Genomic DNA, 24,508 nt, shown 5'->3' on the forward strand with positions numbered 1-24,508 from the left:
TGAGGCGCTCTTGAACCGAGTGAGGGGGAATTTCTCACCTTACGTACACCTATGCACCTTGCTTGCTACCTTCGTCACATTCGGCACTTGTTTACCTGCCCTCGGCACATTAAGCTCTCGCTCTCTCGGTCTCCGGTCTCCGTTCTCTTTGTGTGAGCTTTGCCAGAGATCGTGCTGAGCCCCATCAACGGCTGTAGTGGCTCCCAGCTTCAGTCGCTCCTCAGACGTGACCGCGACCGCTCATTGCCGATCCACCAAAACGAAACTGCGTCGCGTTCGAGCCTAGTAAACAGAGCCCACAAGCAAACAACGAACTGGCCAGCGCCCATTTGCCAAGATCCCAACACCCCACTGAAGAGGATTCCGGATTCCGGACTCCATCTTCCACGACAAACCCTGACTCCCCCCACAACAACCAAAAGCTGGCTTTTGGTGGCGATCACTGATTCGACCCGACCATCGGCACGTCCATTCAACCGCTCTCGAGTCTCGATTCGACAACAACCCACACAAATCGACGACTTTGTGCGCATTGCAAAAAAGCTAAAGCTGAGGCAAAAACTCAAATACAAATACAAATCGTGATAAATGTTCGCTTAAATTGTGCAAACGTTATTCGATGAATTGTGTTTCGGCCAAAGACCATTTCGGTATCGACTAATTAAAATTTGACGTGCATCCGCAAACTCCGAAAACAAAAACTCCGCGACGACACCTGGCAAGTGAAACACATATGTATACTCATTTGTGTGCCACCTAACGAGTGAGTTGTTGATACATCATCGCGACAATAACCCCAAGCCCCCACACCCCCACCTTCCGCCCCCAAACAAACAAATAAGTAATTAGAACTGCGCAAATTACTTGAACTGAAAAAAAAGCCAACACGAACACACACATAGGCGGAATGCTGTTTTGAGGTGAGTCGAACAGTGAGCGATACTACAGTAGAACAACCCTAAACACACCCTCTAACGCAGTAGATGCTTGTACTCCACTCCGATAACAAACTGAAGCTGCAAAACTCTTTCCTACTAAATCCGGCTAAGACTAAGGCTCTCTGATTCTACTCTATGCTGCCTTGAATAATTCAGATTCGTAATCCCAAATCTTAGATCTAAGCTTTTATGAGGCTGTCCCAGTTACACACTTGCCCATGTGGGTGGGTGTGTGAGTGTGTCTGTCTCTGGGCCATATATAGGATGGAGCAACAACAGCAACAGCAACAGCACAGCCAACGCACTGACGAAAGTCAAGACACGACCATGAGTCAGATCGCATAGAAGTTTTGCTGGCACTCCACTCGCAAGCCACTCGAAAACCCATTTCGTTTCGCCTGATCTGGGCAACCTTTCGCCCGATCTGGTTAATTGGAAGTCATTTGGGGGTTCAACGATTCGGCGGCGAAGAAGATTCGCGATGAAGAAGAGCCGACCCGACCGCAAATATCGTCTACTTTCTTTCGCCGTTTCCCCTCTACCCACCCCTTTTTGTGTTTTTTTTGGGCTCCAAACATTAATATGAAATATACTTAACGATCAGTCGGTGGAGAGCTTTGCATGTGGATGCAAATTAATAACCAATTCTAATGTTAATAAAAGCTCGACTCTGATGGAGAGCTGAAAGGCCGCTGAAATGCGTTCGTCTCGATTGTTTGGGGCGGAAATAGAAATAGAATTTTGAAGGTCTCTCCCCACTGAACAGAAAGCAAACATTTTTCAATGATGACTTCAATGTTGAGTGAAAGTTTTGAGGCATCGTTTACATATTCCTCAATCTTAGCCCTCTAAGTATATATACGTATTATACGTTCTTTCTGGGCGATCCAAGTTCTTGGGAATTAGCATTGCAAATATTTCGACACAAAAACTTTATCATTTACATTAGTTTGGGTTTTAATGCGATTAGGAGTTTGAAATTTATTGTTTTTTCGTGGGTTTTTGGCAAAATATACATAAGTAATTGGCCAGAGAATCGGCACATTTGAATTCAGGCTCAAAGATATTTGTTATTTGTGTGGATTTTGCTTAATTATAAAACAGTCGCCGAAACCTTATCATTTAAAAGTCGATATATTGAAGACGATAAAGGGAAGCCGAAGCTCTGCAGAAGTCCCTAATCTGGTTTCTCGATCTGTCTATAGATCGTGATCTGATGGCCCTGGGGTCAATCGCTGTTTCTGTTTTGAAAGGATCCACAAAACTGCTATTTTTTCAACTTGTTCCAATTCATTTTCATATAGATTTGATGCATATCTTGTATAGTATGCGTGGGAGATGGTTTATTGCCGCCAAAGATTTGACCAACCTAACCTTGAACATCAATGCCACTGCCAATGCCAATGACGTCAGAAGTCTGTCTGTATCTGTACATAAAATACAGGAATATACATATGTACATGGACCTGATTGTGTGTGTATTTGTGTTGGGTGTCTTGATAAACACCTCGTTTTGTTGTGCTGCAACTTCCAGAACAGAACTCTCCGGAGCTGCTGCTTGGGCGCTGTCCTCGCTCTCGTTCTCCTTCTTGTGAGCCTCTTCAAATGCCGGGCCAAATTAACTCGACTCCTCATTAAAGTCGAACAAAATTCGAAAGTTTCGACCGCCATCGTCTGGAAATAAACGTCAATTTAAACGAAACCTCCACACACAGGAGGCGGCAGGAGGGTAGAAGGCAGGCGGTTCGTTCAACAAAAAAGCGACAGCAAAGCAAACAAAAAATGGAAAATTCTCAAAAAGCTGCTTTTGTTGATGTGGCCAAAAAAGGTCTACAGCCTTGCCATGTATGCAGTCCTACGGCTCGTCTCATTTTCGTTTTTTGGGAAGCTGCGTTGCCTCCGTCCGTCCGTCCAACGAGTGTTGCGAGTATCTTGATATTGTCTTTGGGCTGCCGTTTTTGGTGTGCCTGCGTCAAGGATGATTTGTGTGTGTGTGCTTGTAAGGCGACTGCTGCAATTCGATTTTCGGCTTTCGGTTTTCGGTTTTATTTTTAATTCAATTTTTCATTTCATTTCGTGCTGGGTAGCTTCCTGCTTTGAGTCAGTGTCCGGTCGGGCATTTAGCACTTACACCCACTGCGACGCGGCTCCAACAATTAGTCACTGAGATCAAAGCCCAGGCACCGCCCGAACGGGCCCGAGAGTTCTTTCTCGGAACTAATGCATTCAGCTATTTGCCAAGCCAAAACACACAGAAACACTACCTCTACGGAGTACTCTAGAGTGGTTTGTTTGCTGTACATTTGGGTTTGTCCCACTCCCAGATTCAATGGCTCTTTCGCTGTAATATTTGCCATATATTTTATAGTTCGAAATGGGTGTCCCCTGTCGGATGGCGCCTTTGCGTCTGTTCCCATTCGATCGCTGCGATTTTGAGCAAACTCCAATCACTTCCCTGTCATTCCACACCCATTGTGGCGATGTGGTCCTCCCTGGTGACCTTACCCAACCACAGCAGCAGCAGCACCATGGATGGATGGATGGATGGATTGATGGATGGATGGATTGATGGAAGGTGCGTGGACTGGCTCATCGAACCACATTCACTTTGGCATCGTGCGGCTTTAATTGCCCATGGGGGTTCAACAGCCAACAGCCAAACAAAAGCTGAATAAAATCGAAATACAAAATATAAAATATAAAATAAAATCAATGCCTGTCAAATGGCGCAATCGCAAACGGCCCGAAAGACAGACACTTGATCGTCCGGCGATCGGTCCGGTCCGCTGATTGTTTAACTGTTGACTTAAGCGGCAGTGTTAACAAATTATTTGATTTGGTCGCATTTCATTTAAAAGCCAAAACATTTGCCGATCTTGGGGTCCGCGCTTCGAGTCCGTCGAGTGGCATTGGGGAGGCCTCTGTCGGTCGGCGGAAGTGGGAGCGCGGGAATCGAATCGAACGGTAAATGGCATACGACACTCCATAGAGTTGCTGCTGCGGAAGTACTTGGATCTCAATTGGGCTTACTTCTGCCCCGCCGCCCTCCCGCTTCCCCGCCTCCATTCATAGCAAATCAACGGCGTTTGACACGCTCGTTTGGCTTAATTTTGTTGTGTGCTTTTGGGTCTGCGTCTGGGTCTGGGCCGTAAGACTCTGGGGTTCGTTGTGTTTTTCGGGTGACCTTTCAGGGGGATATCAAGTGTCGCTGCGCAGGTGCAATCCGACGCCCTGGGAAACAGGTAAGAAACGGGTAAGGTTCAGGGCAGTTTTCGATAACGCTGGGAAGCTGGAAGATCTCTCTCACCCTCTCTCTCTTTCCCTCCGTCCCTCTCGTTCTGAGCTTCGAATAAAATGGATCCAAAATCCGAAATTCGAAATATTTGGGCTCTTCTTTTCTTTGGGGCGAAAATGCTTTCAATGAAGTCATTAAATTGATGTATTGGTTGATAGTTTCGCCGCTTTGGGGCAAGCCAATTACGAATTTCGTAGAACTGGGTCCCGCTCTGGGCCATGGGGCATGGGGCATGGGGCGTGGGGCGTGGGCCGTTCGTTCATCATGATATCATTGGCCAAGCGACATTGCTACATGCACATAAATTATCCGAATGCTCGACAAAAAAAAGAAGAAGGCAGACAGCAAACTGAACCCATTATGGCTGGAAATGTTAATGAGCCCCGATTTGTGGTCTACGATGGGTCGTCATCGGAGCGGCAGTCTCATTGCCTTATCACGTACTGGCCGCGGCCCCATCTGAAGTGTCTTATTCGAAGCTTCAAAGAGATTTGTAACGCTTTCATAATGTAATAAGCGCCCGACGGACCGCATTGACTCTTTGCATTACATTACTCAATGAGAAAAAAAAACACACAAAAAATATTTACGATCCGATACGATACGTAAATGTATACTCTTTTAAGGGCAGTGTCGAAAGCGCCAGTACTTTGTATTCCCCACTCGAGACTCGAGTTTTGCGACCGTTTGATTCGCGGTCAACAACATTTGGGGGCATGAAACCCCAGCATTTGGGAGCTGCATATCAATGAACCAGAGGGGGAGGAGTATCATCCCCACCGAAAGTGAATGAATGGCAAAGTCGTTGTTCTGTCAATCAGCCTTTGAATCGAATTGGATATCTCTGGAGCTGGCTGGATGCCTGATGGCGATCAATTAGCTGAAATTTGCATAAATTGGTTGTTGGCTACCGCTAGCCGGACGGATTGGCATTAATTACCCGGCAGCAGCAGCAGCAGCAGCGACAATGGCCACCAAAAACAGAAATAGAAAGAAAGATGGAAAAAGTGAAACTCTCCCTCCCGGTGGTGGCGGTGGTGTCTTATGCAAGGCGGAAGAAGGTATGCACCGCACCACCGTTGATTATGACATGCACTACAGACCCAAAGAAGGTATCCAGGGAAAACAGTCGGCAGCATCGCCAGCATCGCGTGCAGAGTCACCCTTTTCCCACTCAACGAGTGATGAGGAGGAGGCGCTGGTGGAGGCGGAGTCCTCCTGGCCTCCAAAAAATTCGTTTTCTTTGGCTTTTTTCGTGGGATGAGCGGATGGGAGCGGAGCGGCGCGGCGCTGCTGACCTTTGCCACCGCGCTTGAGACGTTGCCGGAAACTTTCGACGGCTGCTGCTTTTATTGATTTCCCAAGAAAGCCTGGCCTCGCTTCGTGTTTTGTGGATTCTTTTGCACAACTCAATAATTGCGCGCAATTGTCGATAAATTCAATCGATAACAAGCGGTCGGACGAAGAATGGAGCAGAAAGATGGGAACGTGATGATGAGTGCACGTACACCTTATCACTGCCTATTGGAGGGCTTTCCCTGCTAAACGAGAAAGAGCTCGAGACGTAGATCATAGATCTACTTACACATGATTTCATTTGCATCTCGTTTGGCGATCGATCGGGCTCCCAGGCCCAGATCTTAAGTGGATTTCTTGTTCGACTTTTGATCGATCGATCGATGTAAACTCTCTACTGTCCGTCCGTAGATTCGGTGTTTGTGTGGCTAATTGATTTTCGCGCAGGTTAAAAGTCGCCCAGCCAGCAGCCATGACATGGATAGAATGGCAGATCCAGACCCAGACCCAGACCCAGACCCAGACACCCCCTTCAGGCATCTCTCGTACCTTCGGATCTGTATGTACTCCACGGAGACACTGATGGACGCTGGACAGACGCTAATTATGAGTTTGAAAAAAGTGAAATCTCTTCGGGCCCAGCGGCGGACTCAAGCGGAGAAGAGCACATAAATCATGCAAAAACTACTCGCGCGAAGGAGAGAAATTGATTCACATTTTCCGGCATCTGGCTAACGGCTTGCAACTGCTGGCCACCCTTGGTGGAATGGCGGAATGGTGCAAAAAGTTGCCATGTAATGCCACAAAGATTAACCTTCTAACACACATAATAAACCGTGTCCAAGTCCGAGGCGACACAAAGGGAAGGAAGCTTCCTCTAAGCGGCACCCAGCAGATACACAGATACACAGATACACAGACACACAGATAGAGATACTCGCACAGTTTAGGTGGCTAACAAAGCGTGAAAACGACGGCACTGCACTACAGAAGCGATGACAAACAATGCGGCCAGATTTGGCATTGGCAGAGAACGGTATTGGTGGGGGGCATGGTCCCCCCAAAGGGGGACCACTCTCCAGATGAATCAAATTTCGTTTTTCATTTGGTATTCCCAACATTCTATCCATTCATTAGCCAACTCTCTGGCCCTCTCAGACCCCTGGGGCGGGACCGAGAACGACGCCTCTGAACGCATGTGAGTGGGCGCTGGACAGCGACAGTGGAGCCGAGAACTCGTCATCGTGATCGTCATCGTCATCGTGATCGTCTTGTCATCATCTTACAAATGCCACACGTTCGTACACACTCGCATAGATGGCTCTAAATGGGAGTAGCAATTACTAATTTCCTTAGTAAAGCGCACGCTCGACTCAAGGGGAATTTAGTTGTAAGAATTGACAATGCCCCCGCACGCCACTCCTCTCTATCCGCTCTCTCCCTCTCTGTCTGTCTGGAGCTCCAACTCGCCAGAGACCTCGCGCATTCGCATTCGCATTCGCATTGGAAGTGGGCCCCAGACTCAATCCCGAGCCCGATCCCGATCCCGAACCCGAACCTTCTTGCCAAAGACAGCGCCGGCGCGTTCTTTGGCTGTCCGACCGTCCACTGTCTGGGGTATTGAGCGGCGGCGGCATTCACATTCACTCACAGATGCCTGAGCATAGATATCGAAATGCAATTAAGTATTTGCCAAAGTCGAAGACGCGAACGAGCGCCACCAACAAAGCGGCTCGGCTCGGCGAGGCTCGGCGAGGCACGCATGGAAAAATGTGCGCTAGACAAGGTCCAGTCCACATTGATTCCCAACTCCAGAGGGACCTGAAGCTGGAGCTGGAGCTGGATCTGAAGCTGGAGCGCACCAGCAGGAGCTGTGGTCGGAGTTGTGGCTGATCTTTGCATAACTTGGACTTTGAATGGCCACAGGGCTTGGCCATACTTACAAATTGGACTACACCTTCATTTTCACTTCTATACCAAAAGGCCGCACTCGTCTATCTCACTCGGACCGGACTGCACTCAGAGAAAAGTTGTGGTACTCTCTCGTTGAAAGGAATAAGCACTCGGGTGTCTGCGGATTGAGTGGCACTTCCAGCTTCATATATTGCCCACTTCCCTCTCTTTGGGTTTGTTTCTCTCTGTGCACGGCTCGTTCTCCCTTGGCCTGGCCCGAACCCCGGAGCCCCAGAGCCCCAGAGGTCAGAGCGGCGGCAACCGCTGGGAACACACGCAAAGTGGGCAACCGGCGAGACGTTTGTTTGCTTTTGCCTGTGCCTCGGATTGCGGCGCACTTTTGGTTTCACTTGACACGGGCACACGGTGTTGTTGCTGTTGCCCTTGCTGGAGGAGGTGCTGTGCTGAAGGAGGAGTACGGATTGGGCTGGGGTTCGGTTCGGTTCGGTTCGGTCTCTGGTTTGGGGGTCTTGCTATCATTACCGCCGTGTTAAAGTTCAAGTTCAGAATGATTATTGTTCTTTGTGGGATGTGTTGGCAGACATTTTATGGCTAAATTGTTTACTCTGCGCACTAATCTAATCCTATTCCCATTCCCATGTACGTACATGTATGTAATTTGTATAATTTGAGGCAATTCTGCTCGAAATTAGCCACAAATGCAAATGCGGGCTCGAAAATTAGAATAAAATTGCACTTGAGTGAGACATTGTGTGTCTAGACATTTTAGTTTAATTGAAAGACGTTGGTGTCCCCACCGAGAGCCTCCAAGCAAAAACCACGGCTACTCCATCTCCAACTTCAACTCCAACTCCATGTCCGATTCTCTGACTTTGACTCTGACTCTGATTTTGACTCCAAGGTCCGCGAAGCGATACAAATTTTATGTTTATTACACCTTAATAATGCGTGTTTACAAACAAATCACGTTCATGGCGCAATCAACGCTCAGCAATCGGCATCAGGAATCAGACATCGGCATCTGCCAAGTCTACAGCTCCACTACCAGCTCCAGCTTCAGCTTCCCATCAAAGTCAGGGCGCACGCATGCGCACTCAAATTATATGGTAAAGGATTTTTATTGGCAGCTTGCAGCGTTTCAGCCCCCTCCTCCCGCACCTCCCATGCCTGGCATGGCATGGCATGGCATGGCCGAGGAGCCTGGGTCTGAGACTGAGCCTAAGACTGGCCCCTGTGTCTGTCCATCGGTGGCCATGATCAGACAGACGATGTTGCCCATTGATGTCTAGCCGGGCGATTGTGCTTGTTAGAGCGGAAAGGCCTCACAGTCTAAGCCTGGCCCGGCTCCTTCCCCGTGTTCGAGTAAGTAAGCCAGTAAGTGAATGACCAGGCGAATCGGTCTGGCCCTGGCCCTGGCCCTTGTCCAGGTGCCATAATAGACGTGCACTTTCCACACATTACCGCGCTCCCTCGTTATGCTCTTCCCATCGCAAGGAGTGACTGAAGAATCATTCATCGTCCTACCAGTTTCCTCCCAGCCGGCGAGCGTCTCAGAAGAGTATCCGAGCTGTGCCCAACCCAAAGAGTCGATCGTTTCGCAGTCCGTGCATGTGTGCGACGCCTGGGTGGTGGGTGTGCGTGTCTATGGGGCTGTTGTCTAAACTGGACGTTCTTCTGGGGGATCCACTCTGGGAGGGGGAGTCCAAAGCTCCTCCTCGGGCATGGTGCATTGTTTAAATAGAGTTTTGTGTGCTCTCCGTATTCAAATATGAATATTATCGCGTTTGCTTAATCGCAATCAATATTTCTACAGTTTTCCCTCCACTCCTCGGGGCGAGCACTCGACAGAGCACTCTGGAAAACTCACCTGGCGAGTCCTCCGTTCTCCATTCTCCGCTCTGCTGTGGTCTCTGGTCTGGTCCCCTCGCTGTGACAATGGCAAATCGAATTTGAATCTCGTATGCAGCACCAAGCACCGAGCACCCTCATCGTGTGTCTATTTTTGTAATTGTCCAAGAACACTCTACGCTACTCTGGGAAAAAGAACAAAAAACCATATAAATAAAAATAAATAAATAAAAGCCGATTCGATTGGGGTCCCACTCCCGAAACTGGGGGATCAGTCAGAATCAGAATCAGAATAAGAATACGAATTAATTGGCAATTATTCATTTGACTGCTGTCACTTTTGTACCCTTGCGGGAGAGGGGGGCCAAGGAGGGGGCGGATATGCGCAACACTCATTGAAATGTTGAAAAGTGTGAAAGGAAATAAGGAATTGCCAGTGGATCTACTGTCTGTGTCTAAACTAAAGATACATTCAAGTGTTTATTAGATATTACTATCGGTTTACTGTGGGGAGGGGTATCTTTGGGTAATATGAGTAATCCTAAAGGGTATACACCTCTCTTGGAATTGGAATACCCTTTCTCTTGGCTGCTGTACTTTCTCTCTATCTACTTATCTTCCCCCGAAATGGATTAACAAATGCAATTGTAATAATACTTTCTATCGCCTGTGTACAGTACACATAAAACATAAATACAGATCCATAACGAGCTAAAACCCAAAAGCAAACACAAGACAAATAAAAACCAGGCTAAAACTAAAACCAAACACGAGAGGAGCGAACTGAAGTGGAGTGGATCCTAACTCGAGATGGATAATACGATAATAAGATGGAAAATAATCACAAAATAACAAACAAATAACAAACCCAAACAAAACAGAGCAAAATCCCCTACAAAAGGAAATGGAGTTTTATACTATTTGAGAATTGTTTCTTCTTGCAGCTGAAAACCATTTAAATTGCCTGCTTAAATGGAAATTGCGAAAAGTTCAAGCAGTTCGATGAGACTGTCACACAAAGAGTTCACTTAGGGTTTCGATTCTTCCGAAAGAAAGAAGATACCCCAAAAGGAGAGAGAAATACAAAGACAGATCAAGAGAAACAGACAGAGAGAGAGAGAGAGAGGGAGAACAACTACAAATTGAGGAGAATCCACTAATCTAAGATGCAACAACAGCAACAACAGCAATCTGGAGCAACAACAGCAAACGGTGGACCCCGCGTCAGCTTTAATCGGGACGTCCATGTGAAGCGGATAGGTCAGTGTGTGTGTGTTGATAAGGAAGCAACCTCCCTCGCAAAAGCGTAACCCCAATAGCTAGTAAATAACTAACACGCGCATCATCCAAAACAAAACAAAAAAACAAAGCAAAAAGAGTCCAAACAAGCAACAACTCGAACCCCTCTCTCTAATGATACTCTAAGCAAAAAACCAGCCACAAGAAAACTCATCAATAACGATCCAACAACACAAAAAATTACTAACAAAGTGGCATCTAACATGTATACGATACGTACCCATAATTTACCATCTAACTCTTCGATTGTGTACCCTAGCAAAGGGTGTTTTGTAGCCTACTAGACTTTTGCAACAGATTATGCCGAGACGATAAAATACGCTTGGGGAATGAGCGGGAACGCGGCTCTACTCGCCGGAGTGCGCACACTGCACGAGGAAAAGAGTGTGTGAGAGAGACAGAGAGAATAAGTAAGCGCTTAATCACTGAAGTAATGATCCGTTCTTGTTCAGATTTGGCAGTCTGTTGGATATGGTAAACTTCTATGATTCCGTGTGATATTACTATAGATCTACTAAGGGTATCTACAGCTTCGTAGCCCCCACCGCTTGTAGCATTTAAGTCTTTATTCTTTTTGTGTGGTGTGTGGCCCAATTTTGGTCAATCAATGACGGAGGCTTGCAGCCCACACAAAGCTTCGAGCCACTCCCCCCCCTCCATTGTCCGACACCACTCGAATGCAACTCATTTACTTGGTTGGTCAGCCAGCCAGTCAGTCAGCCAGCCAGTGAGGGGTTCTAAAACACAGTCATGATGGATGGCCCAGAGGCTTTCCATCTTCGGTTGCATAACATTGAGAAACTCTTGAAGTTTTCATTCATTTGTGCAAAAAAAAGAACAACACATGAGGTTTTCTATGTGGTAGGGGAAAAAAGAAAGAAAAACAAAAAGAAACCTCGTGCTAGTGGGCGAATAAAGCCAGAACGAATGCCAAAAGCGATAAAAATAATAATAATAACAAAGCCGCCTCAACAATAAAATGTAGTTTACCTTGAGAATAATCATCACACAGACACAGATACAGTCGCACACACACTCGCACTGACACTCACTCCGAGACAAAGTAGAGAGCTCCCCCCCATATATAACTATTTAAAATAAGTTGATATTTTATAAGGCATTACGAGTCGCAGCACAGCAGCAACTACTCCTAGCTCAGAGAGCAACAGCTACAGCAAGAGCAGAGAGCCAGCCAGCAGTCAGCTGCAGTATCATTTTGCACATCTCTCAGGGACATCGGACGGACACCAGTGGACCCCAGAGCCAGAGACAGACCAAGACCAGACCAAGACCAAGACCAAGAGCCAATGCATCTGTATCTGTGTCCGTCCTATCCCCCCTTGGACCTAGCTTCGACTATATTATTATTGTTATGATTATGTCTGGCAGCAGCGACAGCAACGACATGGGATTTATTTCATAGCTGAATGGAATTTATGGCAACTGTCGTCGTGATCTGGCTGGGGGAATGGAGAAATTAAAAATTGATTATGACAAAACCTGCACAAATGTTAATTATTTAGACTTGCCAGAGAGGGGGATCTCCAGTCCCCAGTCTCAGTCTCAGCCATTCACCTCAGCTCCCGTCTGTCCGTCTGTCTGTATTTCTGCTGTTCCCCAATTTTAGTACTGCCAATGGCCATACGAGTGAGTACTCACTCTCTGGCTGGCATTTCCTTATGGATTTCCATTGCTAATTAACCATACTCGTAAGTCCTTATGCCTAAGCTGAAAGTGTCTGTCTGTGTGTCGGTTTTGGCCAAAATGGTTATGCACCAGATTTCGACGTTGCGCAATACGCAATGCGCAGCCTTAAATGCCTGCCATTTCGGGTTACCCACGAGTTAATTGACTTGACGTTAATGAATTTAATTGCAATTTCTGAATTTGTTTAGATAAATGCTGCTGCTAGCCGAGGTCGAGGTCCAAAATGTAACAAGATTGAGGCAATCTGCCATTCAATTGCTTCAGATTCTGTGATTTCTGTCGTGGTCACCAATCCACCAGTCCACCAGGGAGAGCCATCGTTATGTCATTCCACAAATAAGATCAAATTGGTTTTAATTAGACATTTAATTGGAGTTGCAAGTTTCTGAATTTGTTTTTGGGCAAATATATAAAATTCGGGGTCACCAATCTCTGTGGAAAGACCCTTAATAAGTAGTACCTTCTTTCATAGGAACTCCTCTGCATACAATACCGTATTTACTGGTTTCTCCCTTTCGTTTCTTTGGCAGTATCTATATATCTTTATGCGATTCTTTGCCGAAAGATCTCTCTGCCAGCCCATGGATATGGGAGTTGTTTCTCTGGCCTTTTTTGGCCTTTTCTCCTACCCTCCTTCTCCATCTGTCACGAACGCTTAGCGTAATTGAATCCCCAACTTGAAAACGAATTTCAGTCACTCTTTCCCTGCTGTTTTAGCATGCAAATTAAAGCAATTATGTGTAAAACAGAGATTTAATGATGATTTAATTTTGACGCAACAAAGCAGCAAAGCAGAAAATGAAGGAAAATTATTCGCCCGCTGGGCACATGGCAGCATTTTTCACTCCACTCCCCTCCACACACAAGTTAACATGTGAATTTACGGCTAAATTACAGTGCAGTCAAAAGTCAAAGTTGTTGACTGTAAAACGAGAGAAATAAACTGAAAGACGACTAATTTGAGGCAGCTCTGATGCTCTGCTGCTCTGTTGCTCTGCTGCTGGAACAGGCAAGCCTCGATTATGCAGCTTTCAACCTTGCGAAGCGACAAATTTGGCTAAAACGAGTCGTGGATCGCAGCAGCTGGTGGCTCTCCGATGCACTTTCCTTGAAGGCGGACAATGCTGTTGTCTTTCCTTTACTCGTACTTGAAATTATGCCAATCTTGGGAGACGTCCTTACAGACAGACCTTCTGTCTGGCAGCAGGTGTGTGTTCGTGTACACGTATCTGAGCGAGTATTTGGGTAGCCGAGAGATGTCGATGTCGATGACATAATTTTCATGGGCGATTAAAAAAGCGTTAAGCGAGAACAAGTCCACAGCGTTACCTCCAGTAGAAGCGTGGGCTGGGAGGACGGTTTCTGGTTTGCCTACAGGCTTCAGGCTTCAGGCTACAGGCTACAGCTTCAGACGCAAGTACAGTTGCCACCGTTGCGTAATAGCTGCTCTCACCTTTTCCTTTCCCCGGTATGCCGCAACATTTCCCCCTATTATGTGGAGGCTGCGAGACTGCGCTTTAATGAGATCATACACATTTAATTAATTAATTTAATTAGGCAAAGAGCAAGTCATTATTATGAGATTTGCTACGTTTCCTACTCTCCACAGCTCCACATTTGATTTGCCCGAGTGCGAACTTTGTCAAAAAGAGTCGACTGCTCCGTCGACTGGTTATATTTTCTGTCCCTGTCTCAGTCTCTGTCTCTGTCTCAGTCTGTTTGTCTATCGGTCTTTCAGTGTGGGTCTGCTGCTCTTGCCTTGCTCGTGCCATCTTTGGGAAGGCCTGGGAAGGCTGCTATTAAAATGCCATTTATGCTTTTTTATTAATACATCATTTGCATACATTTTGTTTTATATTCGAATTATATCTGTGTGCTCTGTGTGCTCTGCTCTGCCTCAGAGCAGACTTAATTAATAAGTTGGCTTTTGGCTTGCCTGCCCACAAATTTCGCACTATTTTCTGGCTCTGGCTCTGTGTTGGCTTTTGGCCGGAATGACATTGGCGTAGGCAGTCGTTGTCGTCGTCGTCGTCGTCGTCGACGGGGACTGGGAGACTGTGCTGGCTGCTCGCTTGTTGGCTTTCAGTCGTGGCTGATACTGGACGCAGTCGGGTGTTCTCAGCCTGATTGGCATTGGCAATAGCGTGCCCCCAGCGTGTGTGTGCCTCGTGGAATATTAAGAATTTTGATTTCTGTTTCGGCTAAATTTCGGGTAAATGGAGTTGTCGATCAATTCTCAACTTCAGTTGTCGCAAAAAAAAAAAACAAAGAAAAAAATAAAAGGGGAAAACGCAAAACTCACTTGGAATTGGAATTGCAGACGATTGCGTCATTTGTTTATCGAAATGTGTATTGAAATGAGTCGCAGATTATTTTTAGAGCTCTTTAACTCTGTTTTTGTCTGTTTTTTGTTGACAGCTTCTCCGCTCGGTATCTCTCGCTCTCTCTCGCGACGAGGGTGAAACGAGTTTGTCGCCAGAGTCTTTTGTTTTTGCCTCCGTCGATTCTTGGGCGAAAGTTCCATTGCCCTTGCCCCTCACGGGAATAGGCAGCCAGCAATTTTAATTGGGTTTCCAGTTGGAGTCTGCACTGGAGCCGGCATCGATGGGGAGGGGCGGTGGGGGGCGTAGGGATCATGTCAATGCAACACGCCCATTTGCATACTTGTGCAGGGACTCAAGGACGCGGCGCCGCTTTTGATGTGATTAGGTGGAGGAGCCACCGCGACAGAGAGCAAAGAGCAGGGCCAGAGACGATTAGCGGCGAAGAGCATTAAATTATTTTCATACGGAAAATAAATGCGGCCTGTCGCAGGGCTAGATAAAGCATGGCCACGGCCATGGCCACAGCAGCGGCATCGGCATAGGCATCGGCATCGGATGCTTTTTAAACGAAATCGAAAGTGCGCTCTTCGGTTAATTGAAATACCCCATGGCAGCGTACGCGCAGATCTTTAGCATGCCACGAAGACCACGGGACGGACCCATCCTTGGATCCATCCCAGAGCTAGACCAGTAGCAGGGGCAGGGGCAGAAGGGCAGGGGGAAGGGGCAGACCAGAATGCGGGTGAATTCCCATTTAGCAGACGTTCGACTCGACCTTATCTTGTCACTGAAATGGCCAGCAGCAGCAGGGGATAAAGCATTTTTGCCAACTAAAACGTTTTGCTATCTTTTGGTGGGGATGGGGTGGGGAATGGGATGGAAAGGGGGGAGAGGGGGCTGTGTGTCTTTGTGGTTTTGGTTGCTCTTAATGAAGCGGAGTTGAGGTCGCATCATCATCATCATCATCATCATCATCATCATCATCGACAGACAATTACCGCGCGTTGTATCATTAAACTAAGGTAAAACCATCGTCAAACAGGACCAGGCCTTGCCTCCCCCCCACCCCAACACGAAAGACAAATACAACCGCCTTGTGGCAAGTGAAAGTCGTGCCACAAAGCGCAGATTTCATTATTTATATGAGTTTCAGTTGATTTTTGTCTCGGTTTCGGTTTGGGTTTGGGTTTGTGTTTTTTTTTTGGAAGTTGGTCAGTGTGTTTTGTGGCATGCGGCAGGCGGCTGAGTGGAGGCTCACCTTGGCTATCACGACAGCCAAATTACGTGCAACAAGAGCCGAAACCGGAACCGAAGCAGCAATGGCACACAGCCTGCCACAGCCCCCGGGGGCACACGGAGCGAGCAGTCGGGAAAAGTGGATCAGATATTTTATCGCAAAACTTTTCCAAGTCAGCGGCGAACAAAAAAAAGGTTCGCAGAGATCGGAGATCACAGGGAATGGAACGGAATGGAATGGAATGGGACCTGGACAGGGATCAGATCATTTGGAAATCATAGAGCCCCTTGGGAGCGTGGCGTGGCTTGGCGTGGCGTCCATTAAGTGGATCAATGATTAGATTAATGAATGGCTTTCAGCGCCTTCGCCTTTGCCTTTTCTCAGTTGGTAATCAATCAACTGCAGCGGCAGCGGCACTCATTGTTACGGAGAGGCAAGCCAGTCTGTCTCTGGGAAACGACTTTACGGTTACCCGACATTGAATTTAGCTTCAGATTTAGATTCTGCTGCGAGCAACAAGCTCGGGCCATGCTGTCGCTTAGTGCGAATTTATGTTTTCCTGTTGCCCCCCACCACACTCCCCAAAAAAAATAAGAAAGAAACCAACAGAAAACGCCCCCAGCGATGTGCGATGTGCGATGTGCTGCCCGACAAAACGAAACCTTGTAACCATCATGATCGCATCATAGGTGCCCCTGCTGCTGCCGCTGCCGCTGCCGCTGCAGCACGGCCACATTTCACCTTGACACATATTGCGCCTGACAGCCGGTTGCGAGATGCTGATGAAGAGCTGCCATATAGTGGCAGGAATGCCTCTGGCTTTCCACTCCCCCAGAATTCCTCCTCCATTCTGCGATTCTATGGAAACTCCCTTTGGTTCTCTCTGCCCAGTTTTTCAATCCCATTTGGCCTAAACCAATTTGGCACACGACACGCCCAGCTCTCTGTCATTATTCATTGTTGTTTGAGTTTCGATTAGACATCGGTGTCACTTTGCCATTTGGCTGCCACGAATCGTGGCGAATGTGGGAGCGGTTCCAGCTCCAGCAACGATTTGTGGGGTGCCCATAAAATGTGACAGGTTGTGCAGGTGAATGGTCAAGCACGGCCAGCGATCTGGCGACTGCCGGAGACGGGATCGGATCTCGTGTTGATCTAGAGACAAGGTCAGGCCCAGTCGAGGGGAAATGCGAAAGAGTGCGATCGAAGAGATCCCTCATCATCTCGTTGGGATCTCCAGAGGTCCAACGAGAAGGCTGGCTGTCTGACTGTTTGGGCAGAGAGATCACGCATCTTGGCCAGAAAATCTAGTTTTGCTCTTCTCTGGCACGTTTTTCTTTTCTTTTTCGTGTTTTGTTCTCTATGTGTGTGTGTGTGTGTGTTTGTGTGGTTGTTTTTGCTGTTGTTTTCGGCGTATTAAATAATAATGATTATGAAAAAAAAGTGAGGAAGTGGAGGAATCTTTATGAGAACAGACTGGCAGACAGATAGATCAGCAGGGACTGGGGACTGCGAAGAAGAGACTTCTTCAATGGCCATTAGCGCTTACAGCGCCCGATTACAGAGTAAGCGTTCCACACACATCGCATCGCATCGCATCACATCACATCAGAGCCCCCGATCCGATCCGAGAGGCCGAGAGGCCGACAGACGTGGGCCAGATCCATTGTTAGACCTGCGCGATCAGCTCTGGCACTGAATTGTGGACGTGGACTGGCTCAGACTGGGGGACTGGTGGACTGGGGGACTCCGGACGGGTTGCCTTATTTAGCAGCCAGCTGTGGCCAATTCACACTTGTGGCCCAAGCGACGGGCGGCTGTCTCTTCCAACTGCTGGCAGTGGCTCAGATATTACATCATCGGCTGGCTAATGTGCTAATTTGTCATTACATGTACTATGCCAGCAACTAGTTCGAGGAACTAATCCCCTTCCCTCTCTGCCCCCCACAGGCAAGCGTCCCAGCGAATACGAATCCAGCCCGGTCCAGAGCTACCACCAACTGCCGCCGGACATCGATCCAGCGGACATTCGGAAGGAGGCAGCACTGGTCATCGCCCAGGCGGGCAGGCACCACAGCAAGGCGGAGAACGGAGAAAATATATCGAACTTCAGGAACAAACAGAGGCGCCAGAGCGCCAGCGACGCCCAGAGGTTCCATTCGCTGCCGACGCGCAAGAAGAAGGGCAAGCCGGTGGCCAGGAGTGCCAGCGACGCCTCCACCAAGAAGCCAGCGAGCAAACGGCCCTCGATCTTCGGGCTCTTCAGCCGCAAGAGCGACTCGAATGTCAGCCAGTTGGAGCGGGATCCGCGCTTCGAGGACGGCGGCGCCAGGCGTCTAGTGCGCAGCAAGAGTGATGTGGGCGGGCGCAGTCCCGCAGACAGCAGCAGAGTAACCAAGAGGCCAGAAGCAGCCGCCAGCACCTCCGCCTCCAAGCAGCAGCTCAGTCCCATCATCGAGCAGGCCCAGAGGGAGGACTTCTTCGAGAAGGATTACTTCAGGGAGCGCGAGAGGCGCAAGTCGGACGCGGTCACCCTGCGGGAGAAGGATGAGTCGGGACTGAGCGAACTGCTGGCCCGTAGCCGCTCCCAGGTGGAACCAGACGGCTCTCTGCTGAAGCGGGAGCCACCGCCTGCACCAGGAGGACCCTCCTCCTCCTCCTCCGCCTCCGCCTCCGCCTCCGCCTCCATATCGGCGGGCATACGCGACCGAATCGAGACCCTGAAGGCCAAGTCCAACGAGAATATGCACAGCTCCCAGCAGCCGGCCGAGCGCCTGCCCCTCACCAAGGGACGCACCGTGGACGGACTGGTGAAGCGCCTGTCCATGGAGCGCTTCTCTCCGCAGCCGTACATCAGCCAACCCGGCTTCTCCTACATCCGGCCCAACGAGGGCATCACATACGCCCAGCTGGACCACAGTCCGCTGGACGAGACCCGCCAGCGGTCACCTCTGGGCCGGGACATGCGCTCCCCTCAACGGGAGTATGCCCCGCCCAGGCCGCCGCGGGCCAACGACAGATCCCAGCACAGTCCCGGCCAGGAGCAGGGCCAGGGAAGCTACTCCCCGACCTCCAACGGTGGAGCTCCGCTCCCCCCTCGAGTGAGCCACTCCCACTCGCACTCGCCCTCCCCGTGGCAGCAGCTCAGTCCCCGTAACCTCAGCGACGAGGACGAGGGCCTGGGCTATGAGCCGCGCAAGGTCTACTACGAGGACGAGTACCCGAACGCGTCCAGGCGGGAGCCCGAGCCGCCCATTGTGCCCGTGATACGCAGTGTCAGTCCGTCGCCGTATCTGGACGAGTTGGGATACAGGAGGGCGCAGCTGGAGACCCGCATACTCACCCGCCGCTTCGGGGAGGGAGTCGCCACTCTGGAGCGCCAGAGGGACCTACACAGAGCGGAGCAACAGCCGGAACGGGAGAGGGATAGGGCTCGTGTCTACCTGAGTCCCGAGAGAGAAGAAGAGCAGCGCTTCCACCGCCTGGCCGTGAGGCCGGAGTTGTCCAGCGAGTATCCACAGCAGGAGCGCTCCCAGGTGGACGGCACTCTGCCCAAGATGGAGAAGACGTCGCGCTACCGCCACACAAAGTACTACGATGACGGCCACGGCGGCGTCAAGGAGACCTACGTGCGGGAGACGCAAAAGGACGGACAGATCCGGGAGTCGCGGCACCGCGAGCGGATCGGGGAGCGCGAACGCGACTACAACTCGGCGGACAGACTGGAGCAGGAGCCGAAGAGCCTCGACTCGCAGCTGACGGGCGGCACGGACCTCTACCGATCCTCGCCAGAACTGCGCGCCCAGCAGCACCAGACAGCGGCCTCGTCGCACCAGACGCAGGACCACTGGCAGAGCAGCCTCAAGCGGGACAAGCTGCAGCAGCGGAGCTTCGACAAGGGCGACTCGGGCATCGAGAATGACTTCCGCAAGGAGTCCTTCAACGGGGATCTAACCACGAGGTGAGTGGCAGCTCTGCCCGAGAAAAACCTCTGTTTTCTATGTTTTCTGTTTTCCCCCATTTTCCAGGTGGCGCAAGCGCACGGCCCTCGATGACATCCGGTCGTGCGAGTCCTTTCTGCGCAAGGAGCGCCGTGACAGCGCCCAGCAGCGCCAGCTGCAGCGACAGGCCATCCCCGCTCGTCTGCGGCGGGAGAACAGCTACGTGTACAGGGAGCGCTCCATCGACGATGGCTCCCACTTCGATCCGCATCTGGACAAGTACCCGGTGGCCACCAGCACCCTGCGACGACGGGAGCAGCACTCCCAATCCCAGTCGCAGTCGCAGACGCAGACGCAATCTCGCGAGGATTCCAGCACGCTGAAGCGCAACAAGAAGCTGGGGGGCTTCGAGAAGGTCAAACAGCTGTTCACCGGCGCTGGAAGTGGCAGTCACGGCGGAAGCGGACGCAGCAGTGGCAGCAACGTCTCCAGTGGCAAGAAGGAGCGCCTGAGCAACGGTCACAGCAACGGCAGCACCTTGAGTCGCCGCGACAAGGAGAAGCAGAGGGAGAAGGAGAGGGAGAAGGAGAGGGAGCGCTATATGGTCAGAGAGGAGGAGATGCGTTCGCGCTACCGTGAGCATCAGGCCCTAGCCGAGGAGACCTCACGCGAACCAAAGGTGAGTACCCAAGATGCCCTCACCACACCCCCCCCCCCCCCCCCCTTTGGGGTTGTCTAATGCCCAATTGATGGCGCCACAAACGGAGCACACAGAGCAGCCAGAGTTCATTCACCCATGGAGATCGGTCGGGGCCATGGGTACGGGGACCCTCCAGACGATGATCATTTGGTCATGGCCGACTATTATTAATTTCGAATTAATCAAGACTTGCGTCGATGGGTCTCGGGGTTTGTTCTGCTTTGTCTTTGTCCACTTCCTGCTCAAGTCGGGGGGCCTCAATGGGCGTCCAGGTGGCGGGTGGGCGTCGCCGCTCGTCTCGTCTCAATCTGGCTCTTGTTCCTAGCCGAAAATGGTGCCAGGCCAAGACGACAAGACGTCACGTCCACTTAGAGGCACATCTCGGCCTCGGAAACGGGAGGGGGCTGCCGCAGCGGATGGAATAGCGCACCTAATCAAAACAGTCAAGACCATAAAGAAATACTCGACTGCGAGAGGCAGCGACAGAGACAGAGACAGCGACACAGACAGATACTGTGCTTAAATAATAAACGACAACTGGCCAAATAGAGATTGCAAACGAAACGAAAACGTTAACACGAAAACTATTCAGGCGACGAGGCGTCGTATAAATTTTCGAGCCAGAACAAAAGCGTCAAGAGTGGGGCTTAAAGCCAGAGATGGTGCTGGGTGCTGGGTGCTGGGAGGCAGGCAGCCAGAAGTAGAAGTAGAAGTAGAAACAGGGCCCACGCAGCCGCTGTCACTCTGTCATTCAGTCAGTTTGTCTGTCTGTCACTTGCTCGCAAATTAAGAAAGCTGACAGCGAAACGACAAACAGATCGAGTCGAAGCGAGGCGGGCGGAGGGGAAATGGCTCAGAAACTTGGCTAAGACCCGCACTCCCAATCCGATTCGGATTCCAAAACGATTTGAGCTACCGTCGAGGTGTTTGCTGTCCATATTGCACAACATGCAACATGCAACTTGCAACGGCTGTTGCTGCTGCTGCTGCCACTGCGTGCTGCAAGCTAATTTTCAATGCTTGAGCGCGTTTCTTGGCCAAGTCTAAGAGCGGCCAGAGGATGTTGCCACTTTTCGCACGCTCTGCCGTTCTGCCATTCTGCGATTCTGCCGGATGTCCCGTGTGGGGGCGGCGCGGCCCAACCCCAACCCGGCCCGAAAAGAGCACACAATCAGCCTCAATCCAAGACTGCGGCATGCCTCATCCTGCAGGAGTACACACTTGCGCCATTGTTCGGGCTGCAAACACACGCACACGGGGAAAGGTGTGGCATCTGACCGTTGTCAAAAATTCTGCTTGCGTGCGAGCGACCCCGCAATGGAAAGGGATCGCGGAGGCATCGATCGGTGGTAAATACATGCCCCAATCTCTGGGACAATGCGTTGCCATTATTCACGGGGGCCTGCTCATAAAAACATGCCGCCCGAAGTGTTCCGAAGAAATCGTTAAGTGCCTGGCCATTCATTCCCAAAGATTCTACATGCCGAAAAAGAAACCACGAACAAATTTGTGTCAATAATTCTGTTTGAATATTTATGGGCCCCCAACTTGGCCATAAACTATATTCGAGCATCGATCGTTGAGCGTCGGTTTCTGGGGGATATTTAAGTATTTGAATATTTGATTATTTAGTGGGTGCTGCGATGGCGGATCGCGGATCGCGGTTCGATTGGGGCGCGACATTCCATTCGATCTTCTAGTGGCAATCCACTTTAGGGGCAATCGGTGTCGCAATCGAAGGAAAATGAAACCTTTACTCGATATCCAAAAGTCAATATATCCATTGCGGCCTTAACCAATCACTCGGCCCCTGCCTCCCTCTCTCTATCGCCTGCCTAATACAGTTCCAACCGCAAGTGGGCCAAAGTTTCATTGGGCCGGCCAAAAACAGTGCCGACTGTCGACTCACAGTCGTCGCGTTCACAAAAGGCAAAACAAGTTTATTTTCGTATCTCAGCCATGCGGCTCGTGCAAAGGCCACCTGCCCCACATAGGCCACAACCTGTTGCAAGTGACGTAAACCTTTGACCCGAAAGCGAAAGCAACACATAAATCCCTCTCCTGTTGAACCGAAAACCCTATATCTTTGCCTTTCCCTTTCCCTTCACCCCCGCCCACCAACAGACTATCGATATCTCGATGCGACGCCGACTGTCCACGCCCAAAGCTAGTCCCCTGCTGCTGAAGCGCAGTTCGGCGGATAAGCCGCCCAAGAAACTTTCACAGAAGACCAAGGAGGCGACGGCGACGCCATCCCCGGTGAAGGTGGAGAAGACGAGCTGGTTCAAGTCCCTGGATCGGCGGGCCAAGAGCAGTCCCAAGGAGGTGAGAGATCCCCTTTGATAACCTAAGATGGACCATCTCTTAGTCCCCTGCTGTCTCTTCCTTTAGCTGAATGTGTCTGTCAATGGACACAGTGAGAACACCTCCAGCCTGAAGCGCAGCAAGCGGAACGGAGCGACGGCGGCTCCGGCCAAGAATCTGCGCTTCTTTGGCGACACCGATCTGGACTCCAATCCACCCACCATCTCCAAGGCCAGCAGTATGCCCAGGTAAGCCCTCCGTGTGCCCCTTTGGATAGGACTCATCTAAATGTGCAATTCCCATCGTTAGAAGCCGTCCGTCTCTGGGTCAGTCAAAGCACTCGCAGAGTGCCTACAATCTGGACCGCAGTCCGCCTCCGCCCTCGAGGGACTATCGCCACACACTCTCGGGGCAGTCGCAGGGTCAATCAGCAGTCAGCAGTCGGCAGCGTGCCAGCTCCATGCAGCACCTGGACAACGGCAGCGACGAGGTGGACTTCCGCAAGCGGCGGCATTACTCGCGCTCCCGCGAACTCCATGACATCTCGGAGAGCGGCTCGGAGCCAGAGCCGGCGGAGCGGCACAAGCGCAGCTCCACGCAGAGGGCCATGTCGCTGGAGAGATCGGCAGCGGAGGGGCCGCGGGGCCAGCGCTTCGAGGACCGCCCGCTGATGGGGCCACCGAAGCCCGCACGTAGTGCAGAGCGTCGGGGACTCCTCTCCAGCTTGGGCCAGGAAAACGTCGGCTACGGCAGGTGAGTCTTTGGGCTCCGTTCGGACCGTTAGAGAGTATGGCTCTAAGGGAAACTCCTTTTCAGGGATCGCTTTCCGGCCGAGAGCTCCGGCACCGAGGGCGAGTCCAGCCTTCACAGCCAGCGAAGCGTTGTCTACCTGCATGCCACCACAGTGGGCGACATCCCACAGCCATACAACCTGCGCCGTCGCTCCGTGTCCCGCGAGGACCTGCGCAAGGGAGGAGCAGGAGCCGTGAAGCTGCAGCAGCCGCCACCTCTCCAGCCCATGACGCGTACCGTATCCAGGTCCGTGTCCATGCTGGCCCCCTGGAAGCCCAAGCACATCAGCGAGGGCTACGAGATCAACTACTCGCAGGAGCAGAACAAGCGGGTGAGTGCCCCCATCCTGTTTTTTCCTTCTCCAGCATCTCATGCCCCCTATCCTTTGCAGATGTCCACACTGCCACGGAAGCCGCCGCCGCACAATGGAGCCACCAGTGCCAGTACCTTGAGTCGCCTGGGCCGCAAGAACGACACTTCGACGCTGTCGACGCCGTCGCGTCGCTACCACATGGACAGCCTGGATCGGCCGCCGCCGCCCCGGTCCGTGCTCTCCGCATCGAATTTACGGAGCGCCAAGACAAAGTGAGAGAGCTCCGATCCGTTCCGAGCTGCTCCACTGCCGGTGCTCTGTCCCCCTTCCGCCCCGTCCTGTCCTGTCCCCGAGTAACCACGCCAAGCCGTCCTCTAATTGTAATCCTTAATTCGAAACCGACGAAAATGTATTTCTAATCACTTGCAGCATCCCAGATGGATCCCAGATGGGAGAGGAGAGGAGATGATGTGAGGGGATATGGATGTATGCCTTTGCTTAGTCTGTAGGAATTCTTTAACCCTTGTTGCAATTCTCGTCATATTTTTAAAATGTGAAATGTAAAATGTAATCGTATTCGTATTCGTATTCCAGTAATAA

The 24,508-nt window shown here is 50.6% G+C and overlaps 1 protein-coding gene and 1 long non-coding RNA gene across 2 annotated transcripts; one reads left to right on the forward strand and one right to left on the reverse strand.

Moving 5' to 3' along the window:
* Positions 1-183: 183 nt before the first annotated feature.
* Positions 184-24,508, forward strand: blo (bloated). The gene is made up of 9 exons (XM_001361497.5): positions 184-920; positions 10,236-10,551; positions 17,809-19,819; positions 19,887-20,478; positions 22,624-22,824; positions 22,891-23,051; positions 23,113-23,556; positions 23,620-23,926; positions 23,987-24,508. The coding sequence occupies exons 2-9, from the start codon at positions 10,458-10,460 to the stop codon at positions 24,182-24,184; spliced, it is 4,008 nt and encodes a 1,335-aa protein (XP_001361534.5). The 5' UTR covers positions 184-920; positions 10,236-10,457; the 3' UTR covers positions 24,185-24,508.
* Positions 12,444-13,566, reverse strand: LOC26531990 (uncharacterized). The gene is made up of 2 exons (XR_001452339.2): positions 12,791-13,566; positions 12,444-12,729 (listed from the first exon to the last, which is right to left on the reverse strand). It is a non-coding gene; the product is annotated as an uncharacterized lncRNA (long non-coding RNA).

The sequence above is a fragment of the Drosophila pseudoobscura genome, chromosome 3 (assembly GCF_009870125.1).
Source record: "Drosophila pseudoobscura strain MV-25-SWS-2005 chromosome 3, UCI_Dpse_MV25, whole genome shotgun sequence".
Classification (NCBI taxonomy): Eukaryota; Metazoa; Arthropoda; class Insecta; order Diptera; family Drosophilidae; genus Drosophila; species Drosophila pseudoobscura.